This window comes from Arctopsyche grandis, chromosome 11 (genome assembly GCF_051622035.1).
Source record: "Arctopsyche grandis isolate Sample6627 chromosome 11, ASM5162203v2, whole genome shotgun sequence".
Lineage (NCBI taxonomy): Eukaryota > Metazoa > Arthropoda > Insecta > Trichoptera > Hydropsychidae > Arctopsyche > Arctopsyche grandis.
In genome coordinates, this window is record NC_135365.1 from 1,430,177 (window position 1) to 1,449,459 (window position 19,283).

Consider the following 19,283-nt stretch of genomic DNA (forward strand, 5'->3'; position numbering starts at 1 on the left):
CCTTTTATGTTTGGGAGTCCTCAACGCATCCTCGAGTATGATCGCCAAAGCCGCTTTTCTTCTCATATCCATGTCCATCTTTCGCAAAGTAGTCTCGCGCGTACTCTTCAGACTCAGACTGACTGACCACCTACCGATTTGACGACCTGTATTAGCGAAATATTGGTGGCGCCGTGTTGTCGGCCACGGATTTACAACAATTCATTATATTGTGGCGGCTCACTTATACGACATGGTCGAGTTTGGTTGCCTTCCTGCGAGTGGGGACCAACCCGGCTGGGTTCGGACAGCCGCTACTCACTCTGTCTTCAGCTGTCATATAATAAACACGTGCATTAACATGCCAGTCGTCTCATTCGTTCATCCTCCATACTGGTGACCCCCGACATCGAGCCACGCAGCCTCGATCAATTTCAACATGCCGCTCATCCCTGCCTCGCCGAGCCAGGCTACCCGCTACCAGCTACCCGCCGCGCCCCCATCGCCATCAACACAGCGCGTCGCGGCCCGCGGGTGACAATAAACGAGCAGACACGGCTACCTACCCACCTACCTACCGACTGGAGTCCAGCCAACGTCGATGACAGGTGCTTAAAAAAATGGGGGAGCGAATGAGACGATGATCTTGACAGCTGGATGTGGAGTCATGCGCGATCCACTACACATGGAACGGTCATCCAGCACCACAAGACATACACCACCTCAGCACCATCATCATCATCATCATCAAGGCCCCGTCCGTCCCCACGAGCGTCGTCACGCCGAGACGGGCGGTAGCGCTACAACACCTCCACGAGCCACAACGACTCACAGTCCAGCTCGGAGTATCATCAACCACATCGATGCCCCTGCCGCCCCCGCCGCCCCACCAACCGACATCAGCCTCGGAAGAGCGGCGCCGCCGCAGCATCGCATCGCATCGGCGCGACCATCGGACCACCCACCGTCCTGCTCGCGACGTCACCGCCCTCGAATCTACCGACCATTCAGGGCGGTACACCTATGTACACAGCGGATGACCCACGTCAACAATTTTTTTTCTCCCCACGTAATAATTTTTTCTCTTTGTGTAACAATAATTTTTTTCTTTTGTAAAATTTGTTTCTTTGTAATTTTGGTATCGCTGATGCTGGGGGGGGAGTGATGTGGCGGCTCGCTTATACGACATGGTCGAGTTTGGTTGCCTTCCTGCGAGTGGGGACCAACCCGGCTGGGTTCGGACAGCCGCTACTCACTCTGTCTTCAGCTGTCATATAATAAACACGTGCATTAACATGCCAGTCGTCTCATTCGTTCATCCTCCATAATATCCTACGATGAGACACATCCAGCATTATGGAATCCCAACGATAATAATTATTTAAATAAGTAAAAAAAAATGAATATTTAGATGTTCTACATATTACGAAGCTGCAAGAAAATCAAGCCGAACGTGACAAAAGAAGATATAAAAAATAAAATAAACAGCTTACGCAGCAATTACAGATCGATTATAATTATTACAAAGTTGTATTAATTTATTTGAACTCTTAAAACAGATTCTTTGTACATAAAAATAACACTGAGCAACAAAAAATCACGTTTTTGAGTTACCAGAGCGGAGACAAACCAATCTTTACTAAGTTTGACCCACTGAATTCGCATATGATGATGATTTTTGTTGGTTGGTGATCGTTTACGAGATATGAGCGTTTAAAAAAATGCGCGATTTTTACACTTTTTTGGCTTTTGCGGTCCTTAACTCAAAATCTAGTATTGTTGTACTTAAAGTGAGTATTGGAGTTAATATTCAGATGTTTTTTCTATTGATTGTGATTTTTTATTGTTTTAAAAAACTTATAATTAATTGTCTAGCGAATTTTCAAAGTCAAAAATATATTTTTTTTACGGATCTTTTCTCCGTGCTATTTTGCGTTTATTTGCCCACTTTTTTATTTCACCACGTTTACAAAGATTGGTTTTCTATCTCAATGTATTTTTTTATATAAATGTACTAACTCGAGCGGTTTTTGCGTAAGAAAGACTTTCGTTCGGTTCCCGTATGCGTATAATGCTGCGTACGGACCAAACCAACGACGATTTTGGTCCAACGATTTAACCAGCAGGATAAAACCAGTAGCGTACAAAATATCGAAATAAAAATTAAATTTAAAAATTGAAATTAAATATCAAAATTTTAGCTCAATCTCGCTCGTTAACTTAATTTTGATATTTAATTTCAATTTTTTTATTTAATTTTTATTTCGATATTTTGTACGCTACTGGTTTTAAAAGTTGGCCCAAAATCGTCGTTGGTTTGGTGCGTACGGACCATAACAGAAGCGTTGATGCAAGCGAGATGGCAAACGAGAGTCCGACCACACGCGCGTAAGCGACGGACTTGCCATCTCACTTTCTCCAACGCTTCCGTTGTACGCATACCAACCAACAAAAATCATTATCATATTCGAATTCAGTGGGTCAAACTTAGTAAAGATTGGTAAGTCTCCGCTCTGGTAATTTTTTTTGTTGCTCAGTGTAATTTAGGTTTTTGTTGGTGTCAATTGAAGTTTGTATACGTTTCTCTCCAGCTGAACTTTGTTAATTTAAGCTTAATTTGTTTTTATTGAACTGGTTAGCGAATTTATACATATAATATGGTTCGGTGATTACTAGTAAAATGTGAACCGGTCACAGGACAACCGGTCGCTCTAGATCGGTCACACGTGATCACCCGACACACTAAAACTGGTCACACCCAAAAATTAAAAATTGGTCGGCTGTCCTGTGACTGGTTCACATGTGACTAGTAGTCCGTTTACCATATAATATATATGGCAGCCCTCCAGGTACTGGCCGTAAACCAAGGTGCTAAGGCCGTAAATGAGGTATATATCGCGGGTGCAAACACACTCATGCGTACGATTCACTGGACCTAGTAAATATCGTTATAAAAACACACTCATGCGTATTTACTGGAACTAGTAAATATCGGGTGTAGATATCGGTAGTGTGGACGTAGCCTATATCGCGAGTGCAAATGCCTCCGTCAATATAGTGATTTTGGTATATATCTTAGGGTTCGGTGATCATTGGTCACAAAAGTCACTAAAATCTCTATAACGGAACATCTGGCAGCCGAAAAGTCCATCATACTAACGAGAACTTGAGTGCCAAATATTGCGTATTCACGATTATAATGGCAAAAATTGTCTTTGTGACCACCGCAATGTGACTAAGAATCCAATTACCATTTCTTGTATTCCTAGAATGAACTATAAGAAATTTATTTTAATAGATTTTGTATGATTTAGAAAAGGGGTACATCGTAAAAAAAAACATTTATACATTTCTACGTTCTAAAGTTTGATATAAAGGCGGTAGCGATAAGTCATGTTTTTGATGGTTCGCTTGAAGAATCTTGTAGATCGATGAATCAATGCGAGAGAAAGAGACAGCTATATTTTCGTCGCGTTTGGCGCGTGTCTATTGAGACATGCAGTCGCCTGTTGGCCTTACCTTTGTGGGATTGCGTGTTGATGCTTGTCGTTATTTTTTAACACAAAAATAGTAAAAAATCCATCGTACTAACGATAACTATCATAGATTGAGCGAATTGCACTTAGACCAACGGATATCTGTTATCGGATTAACTAAATGCATGCACTTACTTCCAAGGATTATATCTGGACTCTAAGTGCATTTAGGCTAAAAAATGACCGTTATTAGTTATTTCTCAGAATCGGTACGGGGAGACCCAATGTCGTGGAAATACATATCCGAAATACGTGACTATACAACAGGTAAACAGATTAGGCGTCCTGAGAGATCTACCCTTTATAAGGCGGTACGTAGGCGATATCATGTAATTCTGGACTGAGCAGTGACAGTGCGTGTATCTCCTTAATCATCAATAAATGCTGTGAAACGACTGTTGGCCTTTTACGTGGATCCTTCACCCACCCCTACGCAACAATACTATCGAAAACTCGAGTGCCAAACATTCCGTATTCGCGGCTTTCATAGCAAAAATTGTCTTTGTGACCACCGCAATGTGACTAATAATCCAATTACCTTATATCTTAGATGCGAGGATTAGTAAATACTGTTAGTAGATATCTTGTGTGTCGACGGCCCCAATAGATGTCACTAAAAAATATCAAAATAACAGACAGTCGATTTACCTATGTACATATATATGTAGTTGCGATGAGTCTGTCACTGATCAGAGTCAAATACAGAGACGATGGAGTGTAGGCTTTGTCTTGGATCAGCTCCCGCCGAGTCCTTCGTCTCGATCTTCGGCGATCCTCATCCAGAGCGTTTGGTGCAGAGCATTCGGACCTGCTGTCAAATTCAGGTCGGTTGCTGGTTACAGGTTACAATTGTGCACTCAATTGGGTCACTCTTCTCATCACTTCTTCCTCCTTTTTTCATCTGCAGGTTAAAAGAGGCGACGGGTTGCCGGACACGGTGTGTCTTTCGTGTGAGACTAGTCTGGAATCACTAACCACTTTCCGAAATGCTTGTCTTAAAAGCAACGAAACATCTCAACTGAAGTTAGATGAATGTTTGAAGATCAAGACAGAAGAAGTCTTGTTGGAAGATGAAGTCTGGGACAATGCGTCGGTCGCTAATTCGCCACTGGGCGTTTGTAAGTCTTTTGTCAAAGACAAGGCCGATGAACGAGACTCGAGTGTCTTCGAACCTAGTGATTCTAAGCAAAATATTCAATTAATCGAAAATGTCGACTCACTGGTAAAGTGACTTTTCATCACACTGTAAAATCTTGAATGTATTTCAAATTGCATAACATTCTCTTTATATTACAGTCGTATGGAGAAACAGCTGCTTCGTGTGATTACGGAGAAGAAATTATTGACGGTATCAAAATTCCATCAAAAAACCCTTCATTGCCGAAAACCCACCAAAAGCATTGCGAAATTTGTTCAAAGACGTTTCCCAGTAAATCTAAACTGATTATACACAAAAAATCACATACTGGAGAAAAGCCTTTCAAATGTGACAATTGTTTTAAATCATTTGCTGCAAAATCTAGCCTTGTGAAACATTTAAAATGTCACATTGGTGGGGGGTCCTATACGTGTGATATTTGTTTAAAATCATTCATTCAAAAATATGGACTCGTGCTACATTTAAGATCTCACACGGGAGAAAAGCCTTTCAAGTGTGAAATTTGTTTAAACTCATTCACTCAAAAATCAAGCCTCGAGTCACATAAAAAATTGCATACTGGGTTAAAACCACACACGTGTGACATTTGTTTGCAATCATTTACTGGAAAATGTAGACTTATGTCACATAAAAAAATGCACACTGGAGTAAAACCACACAAATGTGACTTGTGTTTGAAATCATTCATTCGAAAGTTTGAACTTGTGTTGCATTTAAGATCTCACACGGGAGAAAAGCCCTACACGTGCGAAATTTGTTCAAAATCATTTACTCAAAAATCAAGCCTCGGGTCACATAAAAAATTGCATACTGGGGTAAAACCGCACAAGTGTGAAGTTTGCTTAAAGTCATTCACTCGAAAATATCATCTCGAGTTACACAAAAAGTTACACACTGGGGTAAAACCGCACAAATGTGACATTTGTTCAAAATTATTTCGTGTCAAAACTTATCTTGTCGATCATGTGAGAACTCACACGGGGGAAAAGCCTTTCAAGTGTGATATTTGCTCAAAATCGTTCATACGAAAATCTGTCCTCGTGCGACATAAGAGATCTCATTAGATGGAATTACCACAACATATGTATACACACAAAAAGATTGGTATTACATTTATCAATAATGGTTATATTCTAAAATTTCAGTTCATATGTAATCATTATAATACTAAAACCAAAGAAGTAAACGCACTTACTCAAATACCGGAAGGCAAATTATATGAAAATAGTTTTAAGATTGAACGTTATATTGATATATAGAACATTATACTTTTGAATATACACATGTGCTAAAAATTATTTAATAATCTCAGATCAATTGTACACAGTGTTGATCAGAAGAGTATAAAATAAATCTTATTCATTCCTAGATATGTTGTATGATTGTTTGGTGCTACTAGTATGCGGTCTATCTTCACATATCTACTTTAGTATGCGATCTACCTTCACGTTTTCACTTTAACCGTTTGCCCGCGGCTGTCTTCTATGGAAGCTTTGCGCAACAAGTCTGTAGTGCGGCTGTCTTCCATAGAATTTCTGAACTTTGCACGGGATTTTGAGCTTATATGCGCCTATTTCAACTGTTTTAAGGTTCAAAATTGGTTGAATATATTACTGAGAGTTGAATTCCATCTATTCAATTTGCTTAAAATAAATATATACCAGTAAAAATTAGTTTTTTGTGGAACCATACTGAAACCTCGTTTATGTGACGTCACATCTGTTGAACAATGGCGACGATACGTCTCAATTGTATGAAGATTGATTATTTGACAATTAAGCCAAAACTACGAGATATATTATGTATTTTATTGTTTAAAATAATACTTTATGTGTTAATTAACATATTTGGTTACTTGAGTAAATATTAAAATCTGTATTTAAGGTCAAAAACTCGATTGCCAAATTCGCGAAAAAGGTGCCGCGTACAGGGCTTGTTCGCTATATTAAATTGGCGCGGGCAAAGGGTTAATATGCGGTCTCACTGTCTCAGTTTTCGCGTGTGACACTGAGATTAAATTACACCTACCCTAACAACCTAATCCTAAATGAATAGGGCCAACCTTAACTTCACCTAACCTATCCTGACCCTTAAATAAATAGGTGTTGGCTGCTAATGTTGGGTTGGGATAGGTTAGGTTAAGTTAAGGTTGGCCCTATTCATTTAAGATTTGGTTAAGAGATATGTATCTGCTGACGATATTTTGATAGAAATGCTTCGAAAACATTATGGGGCGGCAGGACAAAATAAAAATTGTAATAAACATTTCGTTGCTACGATACAAATAAAAAAATATAGTCGACTGCGATTCAAAGGTAGATCGCATGCTAAGGTAGACTGCATACTAAAGTAGTACCGATTGTTTTATATTAAGTATAACAGCTAGTAATAATATATTCTGACGGAAGGGGGGGTACTGGAGGGACTTGTATCGGTACGTCCAACTGACTGATTCTGGAGAAAATTATAATAATATATTGGGGATGCCTTCTACAGAGTTATGACCGAATTAGAAGAATTCATTCGACGCATTTTCAATCACAATATTTCAATTCTTTCGTTTTTATCAGTACTTGTTGGTTATATGGGCGCATCCGAGCATCGAGTATACCCACATACACAATACATAACAGTAGCATGATTGGCCTGCGCACATAAACTCATATAAACTCAAATCAACAAAATAACTATTCATATGTTGACAAGCTGTATCACGATGTTTTTTTTGGATGTATGTAAAGTTTAATATAAGGTTTGGGTGGTAGAATCAAGAAAAAGCCCGTATATATGTATTGTTTGTTATCAATATTTCCCCTTGAAAAATACACGGGTATTTAGCGCCATCTATTGAAAATTAATTTAATTTTATAAAATATATTTAATTTAATAGGCTCCTAAACCACTGAACCGATCAGGATTTGTTGTATGCATGTCCGGGAAGATTGCTGTGATAAAAAAACGGGAAAAAACTTGGTCATTCTCTAACTGCCATGTATTAATATGTGTTAGTTTAAGTGTGTATACTCAATGTTAGGACACGCCTGTATAACCAACAAGTACCTTTTTATCAATAGATATTTTTTATTAATCACATTTTTGCTTTTTTAGACCACACAATGAACGAAGTCGATAATTTGTTAAAACATTCATTTGCGTCATCAAGTCCGGAAGAAAAATTAGAAATAATCAAACTCGGTGCCCATCAACCGAGACATATAGAGATTTCTCAGCGAGATGGAAAAGTCAATAGAAAGTTCGCTTCGACGTGGTTTGATAAAATAGCGTGGCTGACTGTAAGTGAAGAAAAGAAATCATTTTTTTGCTTTTTCTGTCTTCTTTTCGGCGGGGAGTCTCTGTGGACGCATTCCGGCGTTTCCGATTTGAAACACATTTCCGAGCGAATCCGAGCACACGAATCCACCATGAATCACATAAACAACGCTGTGAAATTTAAAACGTTCAGAAAAGTAAACGTCTTGCCGACGATAGACTCTGGATATCGGCAGAGCGTTTCAAGACATAACGAATTAGTCGATAGGAATAGACACACACTATCCAGAATCATCGACTGTATCAAATTTTGCGGCATCCACGACCAACCAGTGCTTGGACACGATGAGACAACGCAATCAAATAGTCGGGGAGTGTTCTTAGATTTGGTCGAATTGACTTTAGGTGATGTTTTAGACGACCGCTTAACGTCTAAAACGATACTGAACGATCTGTTGGATTGTATGTACGACGTGTATATTGAAGAGATTAAGTCCGAAATGGATCGAATAAGTTTCGTTTCCTTACAAGCAAACGAAACCACAAATCGTTCGCAGTTTGCCATTGTATTGCGATATTCGAAAGATTCACAACCCGTGGAAAGATTTTTAGCCTACGTCGATGTTGACAACCGAATATCTTGTGGGCTATCGAAACTACTTGTTGAGAAATTAAGTCCTTTCAACCTGAACAATAAACTGATTGCCCAGACATATGACGGCACAGCAATAATGCAAGCTTCTCGTAATGGGGTTCAAAACAAAATAATGAGAGAAACTTACCCTCATGCTCACTATATGCATTATTATGCACACCAATTAAAAGCCTGTTCGTCGATCAGCCAGATTAAACATTTCTTTTCGTCAATAAGTGGAATTGGTGATTTCTTTAACTCACCAAAGCGTAATAACTTACTGCTGAAAGTTTGCGAAACACTTAATAAACAAATACGATGGGATTTCACTTCGAGAATCGTAAATTGTGTCAAAGAAAACAGAAAGGACCTGATGAAATGCTTCGAAGTGATCCAGCAAAGAGATGGATGGGACGACAAAAGTATATGCAAGGCTATTGGGCTTATGAAATGTCTGAAAGATGATGAATTCAAATTTTTTTTATCGTTTTTTCATTTAGTATTTAATCAGGTGGACATTTTATATGATGTTTTACAGTCGAAAAAATCTACAAACATGTGCGCTGCTCAAGCGTTCCAAAATTTTGAAACGGCAATCGATCAAATTGTGGACACGTTGAGGGATTTTCATCGGTCGAGTTCATCGAGAAAGAGACCGAGGCGGGAATTAAACTCGATGGAAATTGACGAACTGCAAATGTGTGTAGAAGAAGCGTGCATCATCATAAAAGACGAGATGAAAAACAGATTGGGAAATTGTGAAATTTTTAAATCATTCGCCGTTGTTGATCCGATGCAATTTAAAATTTACAAAGAAAAATTTCCAATCGAGCATATTAACGTTTTAAAAAGAAATTATCCGATGTTGAGGACGGAAAAATTAAAATCGGAATTGTTAGTGGTGTATAGTAACGATCTGTTCAAAGATTTCTCGAATACGAATGAATTGTGTAAATTTATAACCGACTCGGACCTGAAAGACACACTGTCGGAAGTTTTGAAATTGATAGAAATAGTTTTGGTGACACCCGTAACAACGGTCGATGCTGAAAGGTCATTTGACATGTTGAAACGGATTAAGACGCATGTAAATAACACGATTTGCCAAGATCGATTAAACGCCCTCGCCGTATTATCGATTCACAAAGATTGCATTCAACAAATCTCGTTTTTTAACAAAAAGGTCATTGAAAAATTTGTTAGCATGAAGGAGGGATGGGTGGAATATTTGTATAAGTAAAAATTTTTTAATAAGCGACTTTTTTTTTGTTTTTCATGTTTTCATGTGCTAATAAAAATTAATTTCATTTGATTTTTTGAGAAATACATGTTTTTATAATGCGAATTTTGTGTATTTAATGTTCATACGGTAAACGGACTACTAGTCATATGTAAATCAGTCACAGGACAACCGGTCGCTCTAGATCGGTCACAGGTGATCACCCGTCACACTAATACTGGTCACACCCTAAAATCGGTCAACCAGTTTTCTCGTGACCAGTTTTAGGGTGTGACCAGTTGTCCTGTGACCGGTTCAAATTTGACTAGTAATCACCGAACCGTTCATACTGTGGCTCGCACAAATATTTTGGCAACGTCTCCAATATCTAGAGCGATACATCTGCTCAACCGGGTTGGTGGTGAAATTGACCTGTTTGATGTAAGCTGTGCTGAACTGGTTGAGTAGTTGTGGAGCAACGCCCGTGGTTGATTTTGTCAATTGTAAATGTCAATTATATATTATCATATACCCTTATTTGTGTTATGATTGTGTGACTGGTCACAGTGACGCATTAGAGTACTCTGTAATATCACTATGGCTTATATGTCAATAAAAAATATTTTTGTTTAATTTTGCAATAAAAAAAATTTTATTGGAGGTTTTTTAAGTTTAATTTATTGGGAGTATCAACAATGCAGATCTCTGACTTTAATTGTTTTCTATAAGATGTTATTTTTTAGTTTGTCATAGTTAGAGCTGACAAGAGAAAATCCGGGCCCTGATATAGTTTTTTATTTATATTGTTGCTGCTCAGTCTTTTATTTATATTGTTGCGTACAGCTGGGTGGAGGATCTAAATGAAAGACCAAAGTCGCTTCACAGCATTTATTGACTGATTAACCTTTGAAGGACGGAGCGTCGAGATCGAACGATTGCCCCGAACAGGGGTCGCGTAAGACCCAAGTATTTTGTAATCAAAATACAGCTTTTCTCAATACAAATGGGTTCAATATATATCATATTTATCATTTTATATATCAACATAAAAAAGTTTTTGTCCTATAGCATGTTTTTTACTATTTTTGTATTAAAAAATAGCGACAAGCATCAACTCGCAAACCCACAAAGGTAAGGCCAACAGGCGACTGCATGTCTCAATAGACACGTGCCAAACGCGACGAAAACAATAGCTTACGAAAATATAGCTGTCTCTTTCTCTCGCATTGATTCATCGATCTACAAGAATCTTCAAGCGAACCATCAAAAACGTGACTTATCGCTACCGCCTTTATATCAAACTTTAGAACGTAGAAATGTATAAATGTATTTTTTTACGATGTACCTCTTTTCTAAATCATACAAAATCTATTAAAATAAATTTCTTATAGTTCATTCTAGGAATACAAGAAATGGTAATTGGATTATTAGTCACAAAAACAATTTTTGGCATTAAAATCGTGAATAAGCAATATTTGGCACTCAAGTTCTCGTTAGTACGATGGACTTTTCGGCTGCCAGATGTTCCGTTATAGAGATTCATGATTCATGTTCATGAATACTCATACTCATATTTCATGTTCATGAAATGCATCGATAATTGGTGTCCCACGCGAGGCGCAAGTAATTTTGAAGTGTCCACGAAAGCGTTAAGGAGGTCCAGATGAGGTTTTTCCAGAATTTTCGTGCGACAGGAGATCCGCGCGAACGATTTTCATAGCGCAGTTATCCGCAGTCGAGCTCCGTTCGAGGGTCGACGAATTGGTATATATCACCGTCAAGTTAGTATAAACAATTCTATAGAATTTCAACGAGACCGCTCCAATCCCGCACGATACGGCGTACCATACGCCATATAAGCGTGTTTTTTTTGTATGTTTAAAACTATCTAAAAAAAATATCCCGCGTACAGCATACCGCTCCCTCGCTGTGTGATCGCGCCCTAAGAGGATCCTTTATGTATGTTCACTTGTTACAATAGTAATTATATGTACAAAGAAGGTCTTTTTTGAATTCTTTCTTCTGGAATAGTCAAATGGGACGTTGCCAGAGATTCATTCTGCATTTTTGTTAATTATTTCAAGTATAATTCATGAATTAATGTGATGAAAATAAAAAAAAAATCACTAAATTTATATGAGATTACTGGCTTTGATTCGGAATAACGGTTCATTTAAATGTTGACTTTGCGATGGAAAGTTGTAAATATTGAGTAATTTGTTTATATACTTTCAAGAATATTTTTGTTTGTGTGACCAATTTTAAATTTTTGGGTGTGACCAGTTTTCTCGTGACCAGTTTTAGCGTGTGACCAGTTTTCTCGTGACCAGTTTTAGCGTGTGACTAGTTTTCTCGTGACCAGTTTAAGCGTGACGGATGATCACGAGTGACCGATCTAGAGCGACCAGTTGTCCTGAGACAGGTTCACATTTGACTAGTAGTCCGTTTACCTTCTTAATTTCGTATATTCCCTTGTAGGCGGGGTAGCGATGTGTTGACCGTATCCCGGCCTAACGAAACACTGTTGTGCTAGTTTTATAAAGTTTTATTGTTTGCCTATGGTTGTACAAAGGTATGGTATTTGTGGGCAAAAGTATGTCGTTCAGCGGTCTCTGGATATGGTAGAGTGTCGCTGGCTCGGCATTCAGCTATGTTCAGAAGGTCTCTGGATGCGGCAGTGTGTTGCTGGCTCGTTGTTCGGCTATGTTCGGAAGGTCTCTGGATACGGCAGTGTGTTGCTGGCTCGTCCGGCTGGTTGATCTTCCAAGTCCGCGTAGTGTAGTGGTGGCTACGACGAGATTCCTACACTATCATAAATACTTAAAGTGACGTGTAGAAACGTAGAAATCTCAAAACTCCTATATGGAAAATATAAGATAAGCTATTGAGGATAATCTTTATAATTTCATCATCTCTTACTCGTCCCTGTAGCACAAAATAATGCACAAATGATTTTATTTCAGAAAAGCTTGACATCCATATGAATTGTCATCGTCATTTGAATGCTTACAATCTACTACTAGTTTTATATGTACATATGATTTTGGTAATTTAATTTTTAATTCATAAGCTATATTTAAAAAAGAAAAGAACTGTATCATAATGCAATTTTATAGAAATAATAACTAAAGTATGTTTCGAAATCTAACTTCACCGAAATAAATCCCAATTTATGATTGATCGTGTAAATATAATATGACTCGGAATTTCCAAACATTGGCTAATTTTTTTTAATGCTTTACCATCATTGAAGTATAATGTATAGAATAGTCATTCCTAACAAAAGTATCGCTTAAAAGCGAGCCATCGAAGAGAGAGACGGAAAGTCAGAAGAGAGACAAAAGAGTGAGGAAAAAAAATTCGTAGAAGTGATCGTCCCTTATCGTCCCTTGATGTTCAGGGACGCACGGGCACATACAGATGTTCGGACTTTGTCGAACTAATACTACCACACAATTTCACTAGTAGAGCCTATTTCAAAGAGATCCTACTGCTACAGAGATTAACAATCAACTGAGCAAAACAGCTGAAATCTCCGTTTGAACGGAGTTTTTGTAAGCTAAGAGCGCTTCTACCCATTCTACTTCAATGTTTACCATTTATCGTCCACCTTGGTTTTTCGGTTTTACCGGTCGCTCTAGATCGGTCACACGTGATCACCCGTCACACTAAAACTGGTCACACAATCTCTGGCAACGTCCCATTTGACTATTCCAGAAGAAAGAATTCATCGCTCTGAAGCTAAGAAATGAGCTTCTTTGTACACCTAATTACTATTGTAACATAAACATAAATAAAGGATCCTCTTACTAACAAAATCAGTGTTTTCATAGACCTTCCCTTGGTACATTTACCGCGGTGAATTAAGATTTGTGATTTGACATACGAACTGTCAAAGTGAAATGAACGCAAAAGCGATTGCCAAGAAGACCACAACCAACGGCCACAGCCACGAGGGCTTTTGGCTCGAACATATGTCTAGTTCTATATTAATAAAATTCGTAAATAAAAAGTATTTGCGATTATTTTTTTTGTGTGACCAATTATCATACGACCAATTTTTAATTTATGGGTGTGTTATCTCGTGACCGATTTATATATATATATATATATATATATATATATATATATATATATATATATATATATATATATATATATATATATATATATATATATATATGTATGCATGGTAAACGAACATTTTCGATTTTTTGACCGTCGGTGCGGTCACCCGCATTTTCTGTACCCCCTCCAGTGGCGGCTCGTGATAATTTTTAGTGGCGGGGCTGCACTGAAAAAATGTCACCATAATTATTCTATCATGTCATAACAGGACAAAATAAGCACAATTTTTGGCGTACGACCACTTACATGTGGATTTAAGTATTATTGAAAAAAAAACTAGCAAAATTCACTACCCATTAAAGGGGTGCGTCCAAACGCGATGAAGATTTCGAAAAATACGCTGGTACTCCAGTAAGATTGCTAAAAAAATTTCGTGCTTGCTGGTTTCGCGACGCGGATTAAAAAAAACCCCAAAACCTTTTAAAAACTTAACCCCCTAATTCGTAATGAAAAACATTAACCTGTTGACAATGCATCGATACATCGGTTGTTTCATCTGCCATAACAGCTAGATAAGTTGCTTTTTTTATTTCAGCACTTATTTGTTCCCTACACACGTTCAAAATACAATCTAAAAGTTCATTTTGAATAGTTTTTGATGTCCCTTTAAAAACCGAAGAAGTTTGAAAATTTTTTTTTAAAGAATCGTCGAAATTTTGTGAATATTCTAGAAGCCCCCGAAAAACTCCTGGATTTTTTGAATTATCTGTTTCATCGTGTCCCCTCATTGGTATTTCAAATTTACCGCAAAATTTAACGCAATCAATAATTTTAAATAAAATATCCCGATTTTTTTTGACGTTTTCGTTATGCTTATCTATTTCCCGCTGACAAGTTTCCCAAAATCGTGAGATTACACACATTTTTTAAGTGTTCGACACTTCCCTCGTGTTTTTAAATTTATCGTTTAAATGTTTTAAGTCAATAACTCCTGTTTTCGTCCATGATGCTTCGCCTGGCGACTCGCCTCCAAACAAAAGACACGGATAACAAAATAACGCGTTTTTTTCTGTACATCTCGTTAACCAATTGTATTTTTTATAAATGTCTGGATTAAATTTTCGCGAGTAACTAAAAGATCTACTAGTTGCAGGCTGTGAAATAATTAAATTGGGCGTGAGGCAGCCTAATGCTTTTATAGCGACTTTTTCGGTAAGTTCTAGTCGCGAAAAGTGCAAATTTTGTAAATATTTTACTGAATTCTTTTGTTCTTCCATTTTTAAAAGAAAAAAAATCTTAATATATTTAAATAAAAATTACGAGAAAAAGTTAAACAGATTTGAAAAAAGTTTGCTGTTATCAAAATGAAAACGACTCACCGAAGATTTGGTGAGGGCTCGTACACAACCAATTAAGAGTAACGAAAACGAATAAAGCTGTGATCGTGCGATTCAACTAATCAAATGTAAGATCAAGCGCGCGAAATCTTAAACGAACTGACAGATGAATGTCGTTTAACAGGCGAAGGCTGCCGATTGTCCAGCCCAAAACGGCAGAGTGAGTGAAAGAGAAAGAGCTATCTGCAGTTGCAAATAGCTCTTTCTCTTTCTCGTTCCGAAACTCCGGGCTGCGCAGCGTTCAGCGCGGCGCTGTAACACTTTACAGCCAGTACAGCAACATTTTAATTCATCTGTCACCATACAAGTTAGTGGGGTCTTCGAAACGGTCAACATTACTTACAATATCACCCTTTTGGGTATTGGTGATATTGTAAGTAATATTTACTCCGTCGAAGGCCCCAATAGTTCGTCCATCCAACTAATAAAAAAAATATCATTAATAAATAAAATATTGAATGTATTATTAAACATATATCTTAGAATTTTATAGGAGGGACTGCAGCCCGGCAGCCCATTAGGACGAGCCGCCACTGACCCCCTCTCAACAGTTCTGGTTGACACTGTCTTTAGCTTTTGAGGAATTACCTGTGCGCAAATAGTTGGGTTCAAATTGTCATTAAGCAGTTGCCCAGTTACCTGAAAGCTGGTATAACTACGTAGTACCAAATTTAGACAAAATATGTCACTAAGAAATAGCCAGGCGAAGCCCAGTCGATCTAATTGCTGTCAGGGACGATGGAGTGCAGGCTTTGTCTTGGACCAGCTCCGGCCGACTCTTCCGTCTCCATCTTCGGCGATCCTCATTCAGAGCGTCTGGAGCAACGCATTCGGACCTGCTGTCAAATTTATGTCGGTTGCTGGTTACAGGTTACAATTGTTGTGTACCCAATTGGTTAACTCTTCTCTTAATCCTACTTTTTCACCTGCAGGTTAAAGGAGGCGACGGGTTGCCGGACACGGTGTGTCTTTCGTGTAAGACCAAACTGGAATCGTTAATCAGCTTTCGAAAGGCTTGTTTTCGAAGCAACGAAACGTCTCAACTGAGGTTAGGTGGCAGTTTGAAGATCAAGACAGAAGAAGTTTTGTTGGAAGATTTAATATGGGACGATAAGCCTTCACTACCGACAATTCACCAAGAGAGTAATGAAATATGTTCAAAACCATCTCCCAGTGAATCTGAATTTGTTTTACATACTAGAGAAAAGCTGTTCAAATGTGCAACTTGTTTAAAATCATTTACTCGAAAACAGAGTCTTGTGATACATTTAAGATCTCACACGGGAGAAAAGCCTTACCAGTGTGATATTTGTTTAAAATCATTTACTCAAAAATCTAACATCAACTTACATCAAAAATCACATACTGGGATAAAACCACACAAATGTGAAATTTGTTTAAAATCATTTACTCAAAAATCTCACCTCAGGTTACATCAAAAAACACATACTGGCATAATACCACATAAATGTGAAATTTGTTCAAAATCATTTTTACGAAAATCTAGCCTCGGGTTACATAAAAAATTGCATACTGGGATAAAACCACACAAGTGTGAAACTTGTTTAAAATCGTTTATTCATAAATATGAACTTGTGCTACATTTAAGATCTCACACGGGGGAAAAGCCTTACAAGTGTGAAATTTGTTTAAAATCATTTACTCGAAAATCTAGTCTCAGGATACATAAAAAAACGCATTCTGGGATAAAACCATACAAATGTGACATTTGTTTAAAATCGTTTTCCCAGAAATGTAACCTCGTGACACATAAAAAAATTCATACTGGGATACAATCATACAATGTGACATTTGTTTGAAATCATTTATCCAAAAAGGTGACCTTGTGCGACATGAAAATTCTCATAAAGTGGAATAATAACAATATATATATACATTAACAAATTGGCAAATAATTTCGCTATCTTCAAGAGGATTGTCCACACGAAAAATTACGTTGCAGTTGAGATGTCAACAGACAATTTTACCACTTTTATCAAAAATAATCGAGAAACGGAACCCGGTAATCGCAAATCAGGTAGTCATAGCGTAAAAAAACAACCTCCCCAAGAAAATCGGATGATAAAACGTTCATGCTAAAGGGATCGCTTGAAAACTGCCCAGGATATTAGATGAGAATTCAGACAAATCACTAGAAAAGACATCATCGTCGAAACTATAAGGAGACGACTTCGACAAGCAGGACTTTGTGCACGACGACCAGCAAAAAAGCGCTTTCTAACGGGAGTTAGAAAGAAAAAAAACGGTTTTATTGGGAAAAATTCTCGTAAAAGTAAATAGCCTGGGAGGCTGTATTAATATAGCATTAGAGGTAGCAATAAATTACAGAATTTAAAATTAAATAAGAGTAGGATAAAAATATGTATGGAAATTTTATTTACTTATAATAAGCTGCCAGATGAAATTAGAAATATACTTGTAATAGTTATAAATTTCTGGCAGCTGTAAGGCAACACCTCTGTATGAATTTGTAAATGGTTATTTTTATTTCTTGTGTATATGTGCATCTATGTATGTACATATATGTATGCAGCATTGTGTATATGTTAATACATTATTATTTGTAGGATTTAATATGTATAATTAGCTATTAAACTACATACATACTTATATCTGACATAAATAAACAAACAAACAAAATCTTTATTGTTTCAATACTCTAAAATCACACATCCTATTCAAATCTAAATTATATATATTATAATTTATTACGGTTCTTAATTTAAGATGATACGATCACATGACCTGTTTAAATCTAAAGTATAATTCTTCATAACTTTTATTGTAGCAGTTGCATCTATGTCATGACCCGTGTAACTGTCGAATGTTATTATCATGTCCGGATATACACTCAAAGGCTTGATCTTGTACATTTCTCAAAACTTGTCTGCATTAATCTCGTTTACACAAAAGTCATATATGAAAAATATAAGATAAGCTTTTGAGGAAAATGTTAATAATTTCTTCATCTCTTACTCGTTTCTGTAACCAGCCATTCGCTCCACAAAATAATGCACAAATGATTTTATTTCAGAAAAACTTGACATCCATATGTCATCATCATTTGAATGCTTTCAATCTACTACTAGTTTTATATGTACATATTATTTTTTTTTTTAATTTTTTTTATTCATATACATATATTTACAGGATATAATGTTTATTACAAAGTTGGACATGTATTCCTTATCAGATAAGAGTAGCTCTTGTGCCTGATAAGGGAGCTACGATTCTATTATAAATTCTTAAAATCTATTATAATATTTTTTATATAAAAATTACATTAAAATTTTTCAGTGCAAGTTTTTTTTGAAAAAGTGTTTAATTTTTTTTACTTGTTCTGTTTGGTTAACAATACAGCGCAATTCAGAAGGGAGATTATTATAGTTATTTATGGCTTGGAAAATATAATGGTTTTGCATTTGTGTTGTTTTAAAATTTGGTGTGATAAATTGGTTTCCATTTCTCATTAGTTTATAAAATTCTTGATATTCTTTGTTATTTTTTTCTTTACAAATTTTTATAATGGAAGCTTGCTTAAATATGTCATCGATATTTGGTACTGGAAATAGTTTAAAAAGCGATTTTGTCGAGAAAGTAGAGTTTTTTTTAAGTATTACTTTTATAATAATTTTTTGCGAAACTTTTACTGAATTTAGATTTCTTTTGTAGGATCCTCCCCAACCTATAATTCCATAGATAAGCAGAGAGTGGACAAGGGCATAATACACATTTTTTATTATTTTCACATTTAAAATATTTCTTAACCTAACAAATATATATATACATTTCCTTATTCTCTTTACTAGCTCTGTAATATGGCTTGTCCATTTCATGTTTTGATCAATGATAACACCGAGATATTTAATTTCAAAAGAAGAGTTGATTACAGTACAAACAGGATCATGTAGTTTACAGTTTACATAGTCACATTTTTCATCATGGATTATAATATTAACTTTTTCTATAGGTATTTTTTGTAATCAGAATAATATATATG

At 36.7% G+C, this 19,283-nt stretch overlaps 4 protein-coding genes and 1 long non-coding RNA gene across 6 annotated transcripts in view; 3 read left to right on the top strand and 2 right to left on the bottom strand.

The window, feature by feature from the left end:
- LOC143919146 (uncharacterized) overlaps positions 1-19,283 on the top strand; it is a 1,208,594-nt gene that overhangs the window by 743,393 nt on the left and 445,918 nt on the right. The window lies entirely within an intron of this gene.
- The window catches only part of LOC143919153 (uncharacterized), a 229,710-nt gene that overhangs the window by 180,815 nt on the left and 29,612 nt on the right, over positions 1-19,283 (bottom strand). The gene's annotated exons all lie outside the window — the stretch shown is intronic.
- Positions 1-19,283, bottom strand: part of LOC143919113 (uncharacterized) — a 213,940-nt gene that overhangs the window by 132,197 nt on the left and 62,460 nt on the right. The window lies entirely within an intron of this gene.
- LOC143919068 (zinc finger MYM-type protein 1-like) lies at positions 4,131-10,450 on the top strand. Of its 2 annotated transcripts, none has more exons than XM_077441251.1 (4): positions 4,131-4,339; positions 4,423-4,737; positions 4,812-4,944; positions 7,783-10,450. In XM_077441251.1, exons 1-4 carry the CDS (start codon positions 4,226-4,228, stop codon positions 9,816-9,818), a joined length of 2,598 nt encoding a protein of 865 aa, XP_077297377.1. In that variant the 5' UTR covers positions 4,131-4,225; the 3' UTR covers positions 9,819-10,450. The 2 variants fall into 2 exon arrangements, with proteins under 2 accessions (XP_077297377.1, XP_077297378.1); XM_077441252.1 differs by having other exon boundaries at positions 4,151-4,339; positions 4,812-4,863.
- On the top strand, positions 15,533-17,909 carry LOC143919132 (uncharacterized). Its single transcript, XM_077441323.1, has 3 exons — positions 15,533-15,669; positions 15,746-16,114; positions 16,195-17,909. Exons 2-3 carry the CDS (start codon positions 16,001-16,003, stop codon positions 17,080-17,082), a joined length of 1,002 nt encoding a protein of 333 aa, XP_077297449.1. The 5' UTR covers positions 15,533-15,669; positions 15,746-16,000; the 3' UTR covers positions 17,083-17,909.

Bases quoted from the DNA above. Each gene is read 5' to 3' on its own strand.
- LOC143919132 (XM_077441323.1), top strand. From the start codon at position 16,001: ATGGAGTGCAGGCTTTGTCTTGGACCAGCTCCGGCCGACTCTTCCGTC. The intron at 16,115-16,194 runs GTCGGTTGCTGG...TTTCACCTGCAG, and splicing joins GGACCTGCTGTCAAATTTAT to GTTAAAGGAGGCGACGGGTT.
- LOC143919068 (XM_077441251.1), top strand. From the start codon at position 4,226: ATGGAGTGTAGGCTTTGTCTTGGATCAGCTCCCGCCGAGTCCTTCGTC. The intron at 4,340-4,422 runs GTCGGTTGCTGG...TTTCATCTGCAG, and splicing joins GGACCTGCTGTCAAATTCAG to GTTAAAAGAGGCGACGGGTT. The intron at 4,945-7,782 runs GTAAATCTAAAC...TTGCTTTTTTAG, and splicing joins TTGTTCAAAGACGTTTCCCA to ACCACACAATGAACGAAGTC.